General features: G+C 50.0%; 1 protein-coding gene across 1 annotated transcript in view; it reads left to right on the top strand.

The window, feature by feature from the left end:
* The window catches only part of CDR2 (cerebellar degeneration related protein 2), a 133,646-nt gene that overhangs the window by 85,769 nt on the left and 30,365 nt on the right, over positions 1–17,512 (top strand). The window contains exon 4 of the mRNA XM_078665129.1: positions 17,116–17,280. Coding sequence (XP_078521255.1) covers positions 17,116–17,280 — 165 coding nt within the window. The remainder of the gene's footprint in view (positions 1–17,115; positions 17,281–17,512) is intronic.

Below are 17,512 nucleotides of genomic sequence, written 5' to 3'. Positions count from 1 at the left end.
GCTCCTTGCCGGCCCGGGAGAGGTGATACCTCTTTTCAACAATAAGACTGACACACGGACTTTTGTTGCATAAGCCACTTATCTCCCCATAGAACTGTATAGTTTACTATAGCTCACTTGAGCGTCTGGACGGCGACATGTTGTGCAGCCGACCTTTTGGTATTATTTACTGTGTTACTCTTATTTGGTTTATTCAGTTCCCCTCCTTTCCCACCATTTTATTTCGAGGGGAATTATGGCATAATGTATTAGCAGCTACGAATAACCTGAAGGCGGAGATGGAATTGAAAGACTGGCGGGGATCCGGGGCTGGGGGGATGGGCCCTAGCGCATAGGGGCAAGAAACTCATGGACAAAGATTATGGCTGAAATTCGGATATGTACCTGGAATGTTAGAGGCATGCACACACCGACTAGGCTATACCAGATATACTCATATTTAAAACGCCATAGGATACATGTAGCGCTGCTTCAAGAGACACACCTGAACAGAACAGAGGCACGAGCCCTACATCGCAGATGGCGCGGGCAGCTTTATGCCACAGATTAATCTTCATACGCGCGCGGCACGCTGATATGGGTTCGCCCTGGGACCCCTTGGAAAGCCACGGATACACACATAGACCCCGAGGGTAGATTTGTGGCGGCGCAGGACAGATTGGATGGGCAACAAGTGGTATTGACCTCCCTCTACTCACCCAACACTGACCAGGGCGTTTTCTTGGCGCGCCTCTCGTTGACAATGGCGACCTGGCATGCAGTCCCTTGGATACTGGGGGGCGACTACAATTGTGTATTGGACACGTCACTAGACCGCTCTCTCCCACCACCACCGGGTGCGCCAACACACGGAGCCATGAAGGCACTGACTGGATGGGCTACACAATGGGACCTACATGATGCATGGCAATCGCACAACCCTACAACACGAGTGTATTCTTATTACTCGGGTGCACATAACCTACACGTACGCTTGGACAGATTTATGGTGTCTGCAGAACTTCTCCCAATTGTTACGGACACAAGGTACATGGGGCGCACGCACTCAGACCACAACCCGCACTTCTTAGCTATAGCCTGGGAGCGCCCACACCCGCCCATCCCCACGTGGCGACTCCAACCGGCGCTGCTACTGGACGCGGCTTTTCGCGACTCCCTTCTCGCACAAACTGCCCAATACTTGAAGAGAACTCTGGCACAGCATCCTCTCCCCAGGTTGAATGGGATGCCTTCAAAGTTGTGATACGGGGCCATTGCTTAGGAACACAGGGGCACATGAGGCGTCAACTGGAGGGTGACGTAACGCGACTGGAGACGGATCTGCTTAACCAAGAACGGGAAGCGGTAGGTGGCACTGACGACCCGCTAACGGAGGCACGTGAGGAACATATGCGCCTCCTGGAGAGGCTGCGAAACCTCAACTACGCTGCACACTCGGCGCGAACGCATCACCTGAGCGACAGGCCCGGCAAACTATTGGCTTAGTTGATTTCACAAGAAGACCGAATTGCTCCAGCAGCGGCGTTGCATGTTGACGGGAAGGGACTGGTATACTCACAACGCCAAATCCATGAGGCGTTCGCATCCCACTATGATGCCCTTTATCGCTCCTGACTACGCGACCCCCGCCCCGATGTGCTGGAATACCTATCCCCCCTCTAGATGTCGCAACTTACTGTTGCTTAACAGGACGATCTGGGAGCCTTGCTCACGCCGGAGGAGCTACGTGATGCCATATTCAACCTATCTAACGGTAAATCCCCTGGCCCGGATGGCCTACCGGCCGATTTTTATAAGGCTGGCTCAGACATCCTCATTCCGGAACTTCTAAAAATTTACACCGCGGCTGCGGAAGACTCCTCCCTTCCTCCTACTCTAAACGAAGCCAATCTGATCTCCATCCCTAAACCCGGCAGAGATACCACACGAGTGGGCTCTTATCGCCCCCTAGCCCTTCTGAATACAGATTATAAAATACTGGCCTCCACTCTAGCACAAAGGCTGGCCCCTTTGGTTCCCCACCTGGTGCACCATGACCAGAATGGCTTTGTACCAGCGCGCCACACCTCATACAACATCCACCGACTGTTCCGGATGCAGGAATATGCGATCCAGCGTTGGCCACGAGCGGGGTGCCTGGTACTAGACCTTGAGAAGGCATTCGACTCGGTTGAGTGGCCATATCTGACGGCTGTGATGGAAAAGTACCACCTGGGTGATGTCTACGAAACTATGGTCAACTTGCTATACTGCGGACACACGGTCCGAGTCCGCACCGGTCAATTACTATCTGGCGCCATCCGTGTGCGGAGGGGTACCAGACAGGGTTGCCCCCTGTCACCCCTGCTGTTTTCGTTGGCCATGGAGCCCCTGGCCACAATCCTTAGGGACCGGGGACGGGAATGGGGTATCCCGATGGACTGCATGTAGTCTCGCTGTACGCGGACGACCTGCTATTATATGTCAAAGACCTGACTGCAGTACCGGACTCCCTTACGGACATTTTCCAAACCTTCGAAAGCATGTCGGGACTGCGGGTCAATTGGTCTAAATCGGGGCCTATTCTTTTAGTCCAGACACGCCTGAAAGTGACATCCACATCGGCGGAGAGAGGCTACAATGGTACCCCACCACGTTTCGGTATCTGGGAATTTATATTTACCGGGCCCCGGCAGACATCCTAGAGGGAAACTTGCTACGGGCGATTGCCTCCATCCGTGCCCAAATTGGTTTCTGGAAGTCCCTACCCCTGAATGTGCCTAGCCGAGTGGCGCTGACCAAGATGATTGTCCTGCCGAGACTCCTATATTACTTCGCCAACATCCCGACATATGTGCCTACCAAAATATTTCGGGAACTGGAGGTCCTGATCCGTGGCCTAATCTGGAATACAGGCCGACCCCGAGTGGCGCTGACCAAACTGTACATGACTACTGAATCGGGAGGCCTGGGGGTCCCCAACATAGAACTATACTACCTAGCAGTGCAACTGCAATGGGTATCAGGATGGCTCTGTGGCAAGAATCTGCGGGACACTGCCTCGGACACAACTATCTGCACCCAGACGCAAATGTACACACTCTTTCACCCCATGACTCGCACCCCCTGTCCTTCACAAATACATCTGGTGGTGGCCTGGCGGTGGCATGGCGATGCTATTTGCGTTGCCTACGGCTCACCCGCGCCACGAAGCCATATGCCCCGATACTCCAGCTCTTAGGCACTCCTGGAACGGCAGGGACGCTGACGGAGGCCCATTTGACTAGCTGGACACGCGCGGGGGTGGAAACACTGGGCGATCTCTATACAGATGGCGCACTGCTCTCTTTTGTGGATCTCGCCGCCAGCACGGATCTCCCCGCTGGGCAGTTTCTACTACACGCATCCCTTACCCACGCACTGACTGCCTCCTGGGGCGTTGTGTCGGAGGAATTGCTGATGCACCATTTCATGCAGTACTTGCATGTCATGGGCAACGGTTCCAACATTGGCTAACGCGGGCCCTACTATTGCACACGCAGCCCTCCACACAGCCACTCCGAGAGAAATGGGTGACCGACAGAGGAAGGATTGGACTGACAAAGAGTGGGCGATGATACTAGCTGGGCCGATTTAATATCCCACGCAACCCCCGTTTCAAACTTATCCAATTCTACATTTTACACCGGGCCTACCTCACCCCTGACAAGATAAACAGATTCTTCTGATAGATACATCTGCCGTGTGGATTCCTCACCTTGTGAATACCCCCTTGCGTCAGCAACATTCGGAAATTCTTTTTTCGTAGCCTCGCGCCGACGTGGACTCCTGACGTCATAGAGACACGACCTCGCTCGCGACTCCGCTGACGTCACCGACGCCTATAATAGGCCCACGCCGGCGTGATGACATCAGTTCCCTTTTTTCCGCGTCGTCGACGCTAACGGTTATCGGGAATCTCTGTAGCCAACAGATACTTTGTTGTCTTTATTATTAACATTTTCTGCGTCTCTGTATCCTGTCTCTTCGACAATGTCTTCAAAAAAGACCGGCTTCAAGCCCTGCAGAGAATGCGGCAAAATGATGTCCATTACCGACCCACACAGCGACTGCATCTGGTGCTTGAGCTCGGACCATGATGTGGAGGACTGCTCTTCGTGTAAGAAAATGAACCCGAAGGCCCTGAGAGAGAGAGAGGCGAAGCTCCTGGTGGCTAAAATGAAAGCTGGAAAAGGAAAATCGTCGAAGTCTCGTTCTCGAAGGGCGAGGTCGAAGTCGAGATCGAGGTCCAGGTCTAGATCTAGAGGAAGGTCGTCTTCGAAGTCGGCTTCGGACCATGTTTCGAAGAAGAGGAAACATAAGAAGAGGAGACATGAGTCCCGACGTCGTTCTGGTAAGGAGTCGGGGTCGAGGTCGAGGTCACCGAAGGTTCGTTCGAAGGTGGTGACCATTGAAGTTTCGGATCCAGAACCTGAAGGTGAGGCTTCCCCTTCTGAGTCACGGGCGCCGTCTCCGGCTCCGTCTCCGACTCCGAATCCGGCTCCGAATCCATCTCCGGCGCCGTCCCCGGTCCGAGATGAGGAGGAGCCTCATGAGGATGAGGGTTCCGAGCCCTTAAGTGAGCCGAATCCGAACGCTCCTCGAGACAGGCCTGAAGGTTTTCATCCACCATTTCCTGCCCCAGGCCAGGACCCTTCTGCGTTTCTCAACGCGATGTATGGAGTCTTTTCGAGGTCATGGTACCCCTCTGGTGCACCTTCGGGTCCCATGGGTCCTTTGGCGTTTAACTTAGGAGTCCCTCACTCCTACCCTCCGGCTCCGTTTATGCCTTACATGCCGGCTCCGACGCCGCCGTGGCATTTTCCGGCTCCACCGAAGCCGTCGACGCCGGTTCCGGCTTCGCCAGCTCCGGGTCGACCTAGAGCACATCCCTCTGAACCTGCGGATTCGATCCCGACGTCGATTCCGAATCCGTCGGAGCCGATGGTGGATCCGAGGGCAAAACGGGTCAAGATGAGATCCAGAAGAGAGGCTCAGCGCCTTCTGGAGGAAAGGAGGTTTTTGGACTCACAATCTGATCTCGAGGAGGGTGAGTTGGATGAAGATACTTTTGAAGATTTGGCAGAAGCAGGAAGCCTGGATTTCTCTCCAGAGTGGGAGTTACCATCAGGTTCTAGTACTCCTTCTAAGGACATTCAACCCTATCATTTGATTATGAGAAAGGCTGCCAGTCTGCTTAAGTTGACTTTGCCTACAGCAGAATTCAAATCTAATATTCTGACTGAAGTGTTCCATTCTCCGAGTTCAGTGGTGGAACCTCTTCTTCCTTTCAATGAGGCTCTAACAGAGCCCATTCTGGAGGTGTGGAAAAAACCTTTGTCTGCTCCAGCTGTCTCTAAAAGTGTAGCCAGAAGATACAGGGTTGCCCCTGATGATCCTGCCTTTTTAACCTCTCACCCTTCACCGGAGAGTTTGATCATTCAGGCTGCATGCTCCAAAAAGAACATTAGTGCTTTCCCTCAGGTTCCTTTTGAGAAGGAAGCAAAGAAGCAGGATCAGGTGGCAAAGAAGTCCTTCTCCTCTGCCAGTATGGCATTGAAGTCATCAAATGCCACTTGCTTGATGGGGAGATATTTACACGCTCTGATGGACTCTTTACATGTTCTGGTTCCAAAAGTTCCTGATGACAGCAGGAAGGATTTTGAGGAAGTCATCTCTGACGCTCAGGCAGCGGCTCGCCAGGTCATTCAGAGCGGTTTGGATACTGTAGACTCTGTGGCGCGCATTATGGGCACTGCTGTCGCTACTAGGAGGTCTGCCTGGTTGAAATCCTCTGACTTTTCGGCTGATGTTCAGGCGACATTATTAGATCTTCCTTTCGATGGTTCAGGCCTTTTTGGGAAGAAGGCTGATGCGGCCCTTGAGAGGTTTAAAGATTGCAAGGCGACTGCTAAATCCCTGGGTCTCCAAATGAGAGGTTCTTCAACTGGCAGAAGATTCAGAGGTTTTGGCTGTCCTGCCTTTCGGAATTCCCGGCAAGGCCAGCAGCAGCAGCAGCAACAACAGCAGCAGCAAAACTCCTTATACAGGTCCTACAGGGGAAAGCAAAGAGTGCGTCCTCGTGGACGTCAGATCTCTTCCTCCTCCACTTCCTCCAACCCTCCTGCCCCTGAGAAGCAGCCCTAGATCCGACATTCAGGATCATGTGGGTCCGGTTGGGGGCCGGCTTACCCATTTTCTACAGGATTGGGAATCGGTTACGTCAGATCTTTGGGTTCTCAATCTTGTAGAAAATGGGTATGCCCTTCCCTTTCGGGAATTCCCTCCCAATTTCCCTCCTTGCCAAGGGTATTGCTCCGAGGAGCATCTGTCTCTTCTGCAAGAGGAAGTTTTAACTCTGATAAGAAAGGGTGCGATAGAGGTGGTCCCAGAGCAGGAAAGGGGTCAGGGATGCTACTCCCGGTATTTCCTGATTCCGAAGAAGGATGGCAGGCTTCGTCCAATCCTGGATCTCAGGATCTTGAATCTCTATCTGAAACAGGAGAAATTCAAGATGCTCACCCTTGCTCAGGTTCTTCAAGCGCTGCAAGAAGAAGACTGGATGGTGTCACTCGACTTGCAGGATGCTTACTTTCACATCCCAATCCTGAAGTCGCACAGGAGGTATCTCCGTTTTACGGTGGGATCGCAGCACTACCAGTTTGCGGTCCTTCCGTTTGGACTTACTACTGCGCCTCGAGTCTTCACCAAGGTGATGGCAGTGGTGGCGGCACATCTCAGAAGGTCAGGGATTCCGGTATTCCCTTATTTAGACGACTGGCTGATCAAAGCGGAGTCGTCAGAGAGAGTGCTCCATCATTTGCGGGAGACAACCCAGTTGTTGTACAGGTTGGGTTTTTCAATAAATGTACCCAAGTCTCACCTGGTGCCCTCCCAGCGCAACCTGTTCATAGGTGCGGTACTGGACACAACCGTATGTCGTGCATTCCCTCCCCCTCAAAGGATTCGCGACATACGGGAGATGATTCCTTTGTTTTACAATGGAGCGGTCGTTCCAGTCCTGAAGGTCCTTCGCCTGCTCGGTCTGATGGCTTCATGCATTCTGTTGGTCAACCATGCACGCTGGCACATGAGGGCGCTCCAGTGGTGTCTCCGCAGGCAGTGGTATCAGCACAGCGGAGACCTCAGGGAGTCAGTGAGGATCTCCAGAGAAGCTGCAGCGGATCTGTCTTGGTGGGGCGTGGAAGGCAATCTGTCCCAAGGAAAGCCTTTTCAACTTCCCCCATCGGTGGCCACGGTGATAACGGATGCATCCACTCTCGGGTGGGGTGCTCATCTGGGGGATCTGGAGGTCAAAGGCCTTTGGTCTCCAGAGGAAAGGTTGCTTCACATCAACCTTCTAGAATTGCGGGCGATACGTTTGGCGCTCAAGGCCTTCCTCCCTTCCCTTCGCAGTCAGTCTGTTCAAGTCCTGACGGACAACACGACTGCGATGTGGTACATCAACAAGCAGGGAGGAGTAGGGTCGCAGTGTCTCTGCAGAGAGGCTCTGCGTCTCTGGTCCTGGGTTCAGGACCATCAGATTTGTCTGATGGCAAATCATCTGGCCGGTGTTCTGAACGTTCGTGCAGACAGTCTCAGTCGGCAGTTCTCTGCCGACCACGAGTGGAGGCTGCACCCGGAGGTGGTTCACGACATCTTTCAGATGTGGGGGACTCCTCGGGTGGACCTGTTTGCCACTCGCGAGAATGCGCACTGCCTGTCGTTCTGCAGTCTCCAGTATCCGATGCAAGGAGCCTTGGGGGACGCGTTTCAGTTGAGTTGGAAAGATCAACTCCTTTACGCGTTTCCCCCCATACCCTTGATTCCTCGGGTTCTGAGGAAGATTCGCCAAGACCGGGCCCAAGTCATATTGGTCGCTCCGGATTGGCCAAGAAGGGTGTGGTATACAGATCTACTCCACCTCTCCTCTCACCCGCCGCTCCGTCTCCCTCTCAGGGCAGACCTCCTCTCTCTGATGGAGGGGCAGGTTTTACACCCCCACCTCCAGACATTGCACCTTCATGCCTGGAGATTGAGCGGGGCAACCTGAATTCCTTTTCCCTCCCGCCTGACGTTGTGGATGTCATCTTGTCAGCCAGGCGTGACTCCACTAAGTCCATCTATTCTTATAGATGGGCGAAATTTGTCACGTGGTGTGGGGAAAGGTCTGTTGATCCTTTGAGGGCCCATTTGTCTAATGTTCTACAATTTGCTCTTTCTTTGGCGCGGCAGGGTCTGGCGGTTGCCACGGTAAAGGGTTACCTGTCGGCGCTGTCGGCTTTTCTCTGCTTGCCTGACCAGTCCTCTCTTTTTAAGTCTCCTGTGGTCTTAAGGTTTTTGAAGGGTCTTACTAATATGTTCCCTCCTTCACCTTTCATTGTGCCTCAGTGGGATTTAAATCTTGTATTGACCTTTTTGATGGGGGCTCCCTTTGAGCCTCTCCACAAATGTCCCATGAGGCTTCTTACCCTTAAGACAGTCTTCTTGGTGGCAATAACCTCGGCAAGGAGGGTTAGTGAGCTTCAAGCTCTTAGCTCCAAGCCCCCATTCCTGACCATTCATGTTGATAGAATGGTTCTTAGGACCAGGGCTGCTTTTCTGCCTAAGGTGGTAACTCCCTTCCATCTAGGACAGTCCATTACCCTACCTACCTTCTATCCTCCCCCTCACCCTTCCAAGGAGGAGGAGAGACTGCACCGTCTGGACCCTAAGAGGGCGGTGTCCTTTTACTTGGACAGATCCAAGGACTTTCGCTTGGAGGACCAGCTCTTCGTTGGATTTGCTGGCTGCAAGAAAGGAAGGGCGGTCCATAAAAGGACTTTATCGAGATGGATCGTCCTCTGCATAAAGATCTGCTACTCTTTGGCCGGTAAGGAACCACCAGAGGGTATAAGGGCTCATTCAACTAGAGCTAAGTCTTCAACCTCAGCATTGGCTAGAGGTGTGCCTGTGGAGGATATTTGTAGGGCGGCGACTTGGTCTTCCCTCCACACTTTCGCGAAGCATTACTGCTTGGATTCCGAAGTGAGGAGGGACGGCCATTTTGCGCGCTCTGTCCTTCAGGATTTCCTGGTTTAGAAGAGTGGACACCCTCCTCCGGGAGTGGGGACTGCTGTGGGACTCTATTCACAAGGTGAGGAATCCACACGGCAGATGTATCTATCAGAAGAACAAGTTACTTACCTTCGGTAACGCTTTTTCTGGTAGATACTATATCTGCCTGTGGATTCCTCACCGACCCACCCGCCTCCCCGTTGTCCACTCTTCTATGCCAGAGTTACTGTAGTGTAATATATATATATATGTTATTGTCAAGGAAATGTTTCAGTTGCTTTCCTGCTTTTGCTTAACACTGTGTGTTTTGCCTTGAGTACTGTGTACTGTGTATACTTGTATATTTCTACTGTCATTGGTCCGTCCGTGTGCCTCGATGGCACGGAAAAAAGGGCGGAACTGATGTCATCACGCCGGCGTGGGCCTATTATAGGCGTCGGTGACGTCAGCGGAGTCGCGAGCGAGGTCGTGTCTCTATGACGTCAGGAGTCCACGTCGGCGCGAGGCTACGAAAAAAGAATTTCCGAATGTTGCTGACGCAAGGGGGTATGTCTACGAAACTATGGTCAACTTGCTATACTGCGGACACACGGTCCGAGTCCGCACCGGTCAATTACTATCTGGCGCCATCCGTGTGCGGAGGGGTACCAGACAGGGTTGCCCCCTGTCACCCCTGCTGTTTTCGTTGGCCATGGAGCCCCTGGCCACAATCCTTAGGGACCGGGGACGGGAATGGGGTATCCCGATGGACTGCATGTAGTCTCGCTGTACGCGGACGACCTGCTATTATATGTCAAAGACCTGACTGCAGTACCGGACTCCCTTACGGACATTTTCCAAACCTTCGAAAGCATGTCGGGACTGCGGGTCAATTGGTCTAAATCGGGGCCTATTCTTTTAGTCCAGACACGCCTGAAAGTGACATCCACATCGGCGGAGAGAGGCTACAATGGTACCCCACCACGTTTCGGTATCTGGGAATTTATATTTACCGGGCCCCGGCAGACATCCTAGAGGGAAACTTGCTACGGGCGATTGCCTCCATCCGTGCCCAAATTGGTTTCTGGAAGTCCCTACCCCTGAATGTGCCTAGCCGAGTGGCGCTGACCAAGATGATTGTCCTGCCGAGACTCCTATATTACTTCGCCAACATCCCGACATATGTGCCTACCAAAATATTTCGGGAACTGGAGGTCCTGATCCGTGGCCTAATCTGGAATACAGGCCGACCCCGAGTGGCGCTGACCAAACTGTACATGACTACTGAATCGGGAGGCCTGGGGGTCCCCAACATAGAACTATACTACCTAGCAGTGCAACTGCAATGGGTATCAGGATGGCTCTGTGGCAAGAATCTGCGGGACACTGCCTCGGACACAACTATCTGCACCCAGACGCAAATGTACACACTCTTTCACCCCATGACTCGCACCCCCTGTCCTTCACAAATACATCTGGTGGTGGCCTGGCGGTGGCATGGCGATGCTATTTGCGTTGCCTACGGCTCACCCGCGCCACGAAGCCATATGCCCCGATACTCCAGCTCTTAGGCACTCCTGGAACGGCAGGGACGCTGACGGAGGCCCATTTGACTAGCTGGACACGCGCGGGGGTGGAAACACTGGGCGATCTCTATACAGATGGCGCACTGCTCTCTTTTGTGGATCTCGCCGCCAGCACGGATCTCCCCGCTGGGCAGTTTCTACTACACGCATCCCTTACCCACGCACTGACTGCCTCCTGGGGCGTTGTGTCGGAGGAATTGCTGATGCACCATTTCATGCAGTACTTGCATGTCATGGGCAACGGTTCCAACATTGGCTAACGCGGGCCCTACTATTGCACACGCAGCCCTCCACACAGCCACTCCGAGAGAAATGGGTGACCGACAGAGGAAGGATTGGACTGACAAAGAGTGGGCGATGATACTAGCTGGGCCGATTTAATATCCCACGCAACCCCCGTTTCAAACTTATCCAATTCTACATTTTACACCGGGCCTACCTCACCCCTGACAAGATAAACAGATTCTTCTCAACCACTGACACTGCCTGCCAAAGATGCTCTTTGATAGGGACGGATCTCCTGCACATGCTCTGGCACTGCCCTATCATACAGACATACTGGGATGAGGTCACGACACTACTCACGCGGTGCACTGATGAACAAATACCGAAGACGTGGGAAGCTTGTATTTTGGGGCTTTACAAGCGCACGAAGCTCAACAAGGTACAAACAAGATTCTGGGACATGGGCCTCATCACAGCTAAACGCTTACTCGCCAAACATTGGAAGGCCAGCGCCACCCCTCCCTCCCTCCCCCCCTCCACCCGACATTGGCACACATCCTTCATTAATTGGACACGGGCGGAGGGCACAGTGCTCCTCCGGGAGGAAACAGCTGGACTTCGAAAATTCCCCATCGCACAGCTCTGGGGCGATCTCCTTGCATCCTTCCAACAAGCCTGTCAGGAGCAGGGAATAACTTGAGCAACTCTATATAACACCACACTGTTTTCATGCAAACGTTCCCACCCGTTAGCGGTACACGACCCACTACAGTCGACAGACTGCCATGCCTGACACGCCACATGGTGCTTCCCACATGACTGTTCCAAACCATGTCTTTTTTTTTTTTTTTTTTTAGAGAACAATCCCTCAAAGCTATAAACTGGGGATATCACGCATACGCCTCCACCCGGACCTCCCCCGCGCTTCAGTAATCGCTCCGCCATGCCCCGCCCCAGGGTTGATGACCCTTCGCCGGATCTGCTACCACCCCCTTTCCTAACATGCCATAGGACATACGCACTCTTTCCCCTCCCTTCCCTATTTCTTTCATTGTTGCGTTGATGTTTGTTATTGCTTATTAACCGGTCACGTTTTCTGACCAAGTCCGATATTGTTACTGACGGAATTGGCTTACATACTGTGACACGTCGCAGAATGCTACATTTATATATATATATATATATATATATATATATATATATATATATATATATATATATATATATAGGCACATTACACCTTAGTTGCCACGGCAGGCTACAGCGCACCATGCACGTAGGATGCGGACCATGCTCGGAACGACTGCCATCCGACACAGAGTGAATTTATCCTCATACGAACCCCCACCTCTAGCATCCATATATGGACCATGAACACTAGAGGGCTCAACCCACCCTGGGCCAACAATCGCCTGGGACCCCACTGACACGGTCGCAACCTGATGTCGTCAACCACAAGTGCCTACTACCTTGCATTAGTGAGCTATACTACTGAACACCTGCCCACGACGAGATGGCATCGCACACACAAACACTTTAGGGCCTCTAATCTGAGCCCACACCCTACCTGGGAGCTGTTGTCACCTTTTTGATCGAATTATAATGTGGGCTTAACTTACAGCTCATATGATGCAGATGCTAATAATGCGATGATATGTTTCAGCTGAGAACCATAATAAACACACAAAAACTACAGGCCAGATAGCCATTATACAGCATGTTTAATGTTACATTCATGTTTTTCTTTCTTCTCTTGGGCTACGCCGCCGGACCCCAGGGTTGCCGGCTGAAAGGCTGTGTTAACTTATCAATGGCTTTCTTGAATATCATTTATTTTTCTTTTCAACTGCTGTTCCTGCAGATTGCAGGCGATGTGACATGTACGATTGTACTTCCGTATGCTTTAAACAATAAAGGTCTTAAAATATAAAAAAAAAAAAGGGAGCGGGAAACATGTCCACCTAAGTAATATAAAACTTTATGTACAGACATATATGTCATAGCTGCTTAGGGTCATTATAACCCTTCAGCAGCCACAACCGTTTTTTTTTTACTCCTGCCCGAGGACTTAATTCATTACATTGACATAGCACTGATATCCTCTAGTCATTTTTAGACTCAATCAAATCGAGCTTTATTCGACTAATAGTGAAATAATCATAAAAGCGTATACAGAAAAAATAAATAAATAAAAGAAACAAGCCCTATAAAAATACATTCACAACGAAAAACTAGATGTACATCAGCATATACTGATTAGTCATTCAATTCTCGGGTTTAAAACCACAATTTACTTGGTCATAGACTTTCTACAAGTGGAAACCATTTAAAACCTAACATATAAAGATACAAACACTGTAAACATTAGGTGGACTGCAGCATAAATTGACTTATCTTTGTTTCCAGGTTTAAAACCATGTATCACATGAGCATAGACTTTCTACAGGTGAAAACCGACTTTAGAAATGTAGATATAGATACAATTGGGAGTTCGTCCCCAAGCGATTGCATGACCAAAAAAGTAGGGCGGCATAATCGATGACCTCAGGATTTAAGAACCGGGAGAATCCATCTCTTTCTCTGAACTTGATAAAATTTACAAAAAATAGATGACTCTGCACTGCTTTAATTCAATAAAAATTGTTATAAAAAAAATAAAAATTTACAAAAAAATAAAACTTGCATGGTGGTCTGTGCTGAGGACTCATCGCATGGACATTTGATTAACACTCTGGGCCAGTCGTTTCTGGCTAGAAAGCTGAGAGATCTGTGGATAATGCCCAGGCTGAAGCAGGTAAGCAAGAATCTATCGTAATCCGAGGTGGCCAGTTTCAGATAGGGCTGCATCTTAGGAGTGATCAGGATATGTTGATGGGCAATGACAGAGATTTTGGATATCTCTGTATTAAATCTAAGATTTTCTAAATAGTGAAAACAACTTCGTTTAAATTCTTTCTTGTCTAAGTTGGCTAAAGTACAAGGGTCGTCAAAATATTCCTGATGGCCCATTCTGTGCAAAAAGTCTGACATATTTCAGCCTACCAATATGAGAAACTCCATCCAGCCCACAACAATCTGTAATAATTTGCCGGTTTAAGACAGTCTGCTCGGTAGTCCAGACTCGATACCAGAGAAGAATTGGTTGAGTACGGATTACCTCCGTTAAATACGGCAAACCACTCACTCGCCACTTCATGAGCACTACCCTGCACTCATCATACGGTGCATAATCAAAACATCTCAGTAAAAGTGCCCCTTCTGGGGACCCGTAGGGCATTGCAGCGCCAGCCCAACTACGAGCAATCGCCCTATGATGAAGCATGACATCCCTTGGGATGTGTGAGGGCAACAAGTAAAAGTCACTTTTACTTCCCTTCCTATTCCCTAGACCGATATCTTCTTTCAGCATTTAGGAACAGTGACCCTTTGTTTTGGTTTATACATTACTTGGGAGCAAGGACACTGGACCTTTTATTAACTCCTTGCCGTCCATTCCTCCCAAACCCCCCCCCCCCTTTCTTTAGAGTAAGAATCTGACCAGGTTAACCCACGCTGTGAGCACCAAGTCTGTCCCCAAAGCGTGGGTTGTGTATGTGTTATATATCCATACCGTGTTTTGGAGGCAACCCACGCTACTTCAAGTGGTGGGAAGGACACACTTCTTTGAAGGGATTGCAAGCAGCAGTGGCGACTTACTCACCAGGGGGGCATTTTGACAAAGGAAAGTAAACCCCCGAAACGCGTTAATGCCCATGGTGTTAATTGAAAATAAAGGATTGAACGGACCTCGAGTGCTGCCTCAAGTCTTCTTCCTGTGGGGGAGACGTCTGTGGAAACATATGGCGTGGTTAGCGACGCGACTTGAAGTGTTGCTGCGCGCTAAGGCTGGCACCCCCCGCAAGTGTTAAGGGGGTCGCTACATGGAAGATCCCCTGACTGCCCCGCACGAAATCTGGAGTGGACACGGCTGCGGATGCGCAGTCCATACTTTATGGGACTACACCCTTACTTTAACGGTGTTCTCGGCGCCACGACGGATGGAAGTGCATGGGAGGGGGAGAGGACCGTGATTGACTTTTTAAATGCCCCGAAAACTAGCTACACTCCCTGCCTGCTCACACAACCCATCGGTCACTCACCAAATAAACGCACCGATGGATGGGATCGCCGCCAGCCTGGGAATGATGTTGCATGCTGGGAAATGTGGTTCACCTGCGAACACAGAGGCGACTCCATACCGTGTTTTGGAGGCAACCCACGCTACTTCAAGTGGTGGGAAGGACACACTTCTTTGATGAAGGGATTGCAAGCAGCAGTGGCGACTTACTCACCAGGGGGGCATTTTGACAAAGGAAAGTAAACCCCCGAAACGCGTTAATGCCCATGGTGTTAATTGAAAATAAAGGATTGAACGGACCTCGAGTGCTGCCTCAAGTCTTCTTCCTGTGGGGGAGACGTCTGTGGAAACATATGGCGTGGTTAGCGACGCGACTTGGAGTGTTGCTGCGCGCTAAGGCTGGCACCCCCCGCAAGTGTTAAGGGGGTCGCTACATGGAAGATCCGCTGACTGCCCCGCACGAAATCTGGAGTGGACACGGCTGCGGATGCGCAGTCCATACTTTATGGGACTACACCCTTACTTTAACGGTGTTCTCGGCGCCACGACGGATGGAAGTGCATGGGAGGGGGAGAGGACCGTGATTGACTTTTTAAATGCCCCGAAAACTAGCTACACTCCCTGCCTGCTCACACAACCCATCGGTCACTCACCAAATAAACGCACCGATGGATGGGATCGCCGCCAGCCTGGGAATGATGTTGCATGCTGGGAAATGTGGTTCACCTGCGAACACAGAGGCGACTCCATACCGTGTTTTGGAGGCAACCCACGCTACTTCAAGTGGTGGGAAGGACACACTTCTTTGATGAAGGGATTGCAAGCAGCAGTGGCGACTTACTCACCAGGGGGGCATTTTGACAAAGGAAAGTAAACCCCCGAAACGCGTTAATGCCCATGGTGTTAATTGAAAATAAAGGATTGAACGGACCTCGAGTGCTGCCTCAAGTCTTCTTCCTGTGGGGGAGACGTCTGTGGAAATATATATATATATATATATTATATATATATTTTATTTATATATATATATATATATATATATATATATATATATATATATATATATATATATATATATATATACACTAGCAGCTCGTCCCAACGTTGTCTGGGAGCAATTAGGCTTCAGGCCCGACGTTGTCCGTGGATCCCCTGGAGCCTTCCTCCATATATTGCAGTATTATACCTCTGTTTACTTTGTATGCTTTTGTAACCTGCACACGTCACTTTTTTCTCCTGTAATGCACCGTTTGCTACGCTAATGCACCGTTTGCTAGCTCTTGCATTTTTTTGGCTCACGATTGTCATTGCCGCTCCTGCACACGTTGCTTTTTTCTCCTGTAATGCACCGTTTGCTACGCTAATGCACCGCTTGCTAGCTCTTGTATTTTTTATGGCTCACGATTGTCATTGCCGCTCCGCTCCTTCCAGCCTGTCCGCCGCTCCTCTTCCGCTCCTGCACGCCGCTCCTCCCCGCACTCCTGATGTCACCACGCAGGTCGCGGCCGGCGCTGCTTGCAAGGGACTACTTTTTTTTTATTGTCAAATTTTTTTAAATAACGTATATTTTTTTTATTTATATAGCCTATGTCCATCTGCACACCCTGAGGATTCCAACGATGTATCGGGTGTGTGGATTGGCGCTGTGGTTCCCGAGTTTACCAGCCTCAAAGTTCTTCCTTTATAATAGTAGTATAGATATATATGTCACACTTTTCTAACATTTTTATTTTTGAGTCCTATTTCTGGTCTGCCTGCAGCTGCAGTTAATTCCCACTTAATTGTGAAGGAGCCGCCTTGAAAGTAATGTTTTTTTATAGAATCATGCCTCTTGCCACTCTGTGAACCCTCTTTACATTGCACCCACCATGGGTGCCTAACATTATGGCTTATGTTTGGGATAATAATATGTAACTATATTCCCGTAAACAATGACTACTTCTATAAAAAAGCAAAATATTCGTACAATGTGTAGCTAATTGCTTTTCACAGTGATTCTGATTGATGGTGGGGCCTGATGAGCACAGCAGGGGGTATTGAAGAATGTGTTCCTATATAAGTGGAGACCAACGAATTATTATTCCTTAAGTTAATTATAACACATTTTTTTGTATTCTGACTTGTAATTTTTAGCCTCACAGAGATGATAGAAAGCTTACAAGCACAGGTAGAGGACCTTCAAAGGCAAGTGGAAGAACTAAAAAAAGTGGGACGAAAATGCAGGAGTCGTGAAAGATTTGAGCAGTCAAGATCATTGCACAGCATCTCGTGTTTGAAGGAGCTTTACGACCTTCGCCAGTAAGGAACTGAATTTCTCTGTGAATTTAATTGCAAATATGAATCTGACTTTATCAAACAGCATGTAGAGTTTACAACAGTAATGAAGTGCTGGAATCTGTGTTATCTTGTATTGCCATCACTGGAGAGTGTGTTATATGACTTTTTTCAAAGAAAAGAAAGCAGTTGTTTAGTACATTCTATTAATAGACAGTCATAACTATTTCAAACCCAATTCAAGGATTTATTTGAT

This window comes from Lissotriton helveticus, chromosome 10 (assembly GCF_964261635.1).
Source record: "Lissotriton helveticus chromosome 10, aLisHel1.1, whole genome shotgun sequence".
Taxonomy (NCBI): domain Eukaryota; kingdom Metazoa; phylum Chordata; class Amphibia; order Caudata; family Salamandridae; genus Lissotriton; species Lissotriton helveticus.
Note: the sequence above shows the minus strand (reverse complement) of the source record. Positions and strands in the feature narration are given on the sequence as shown.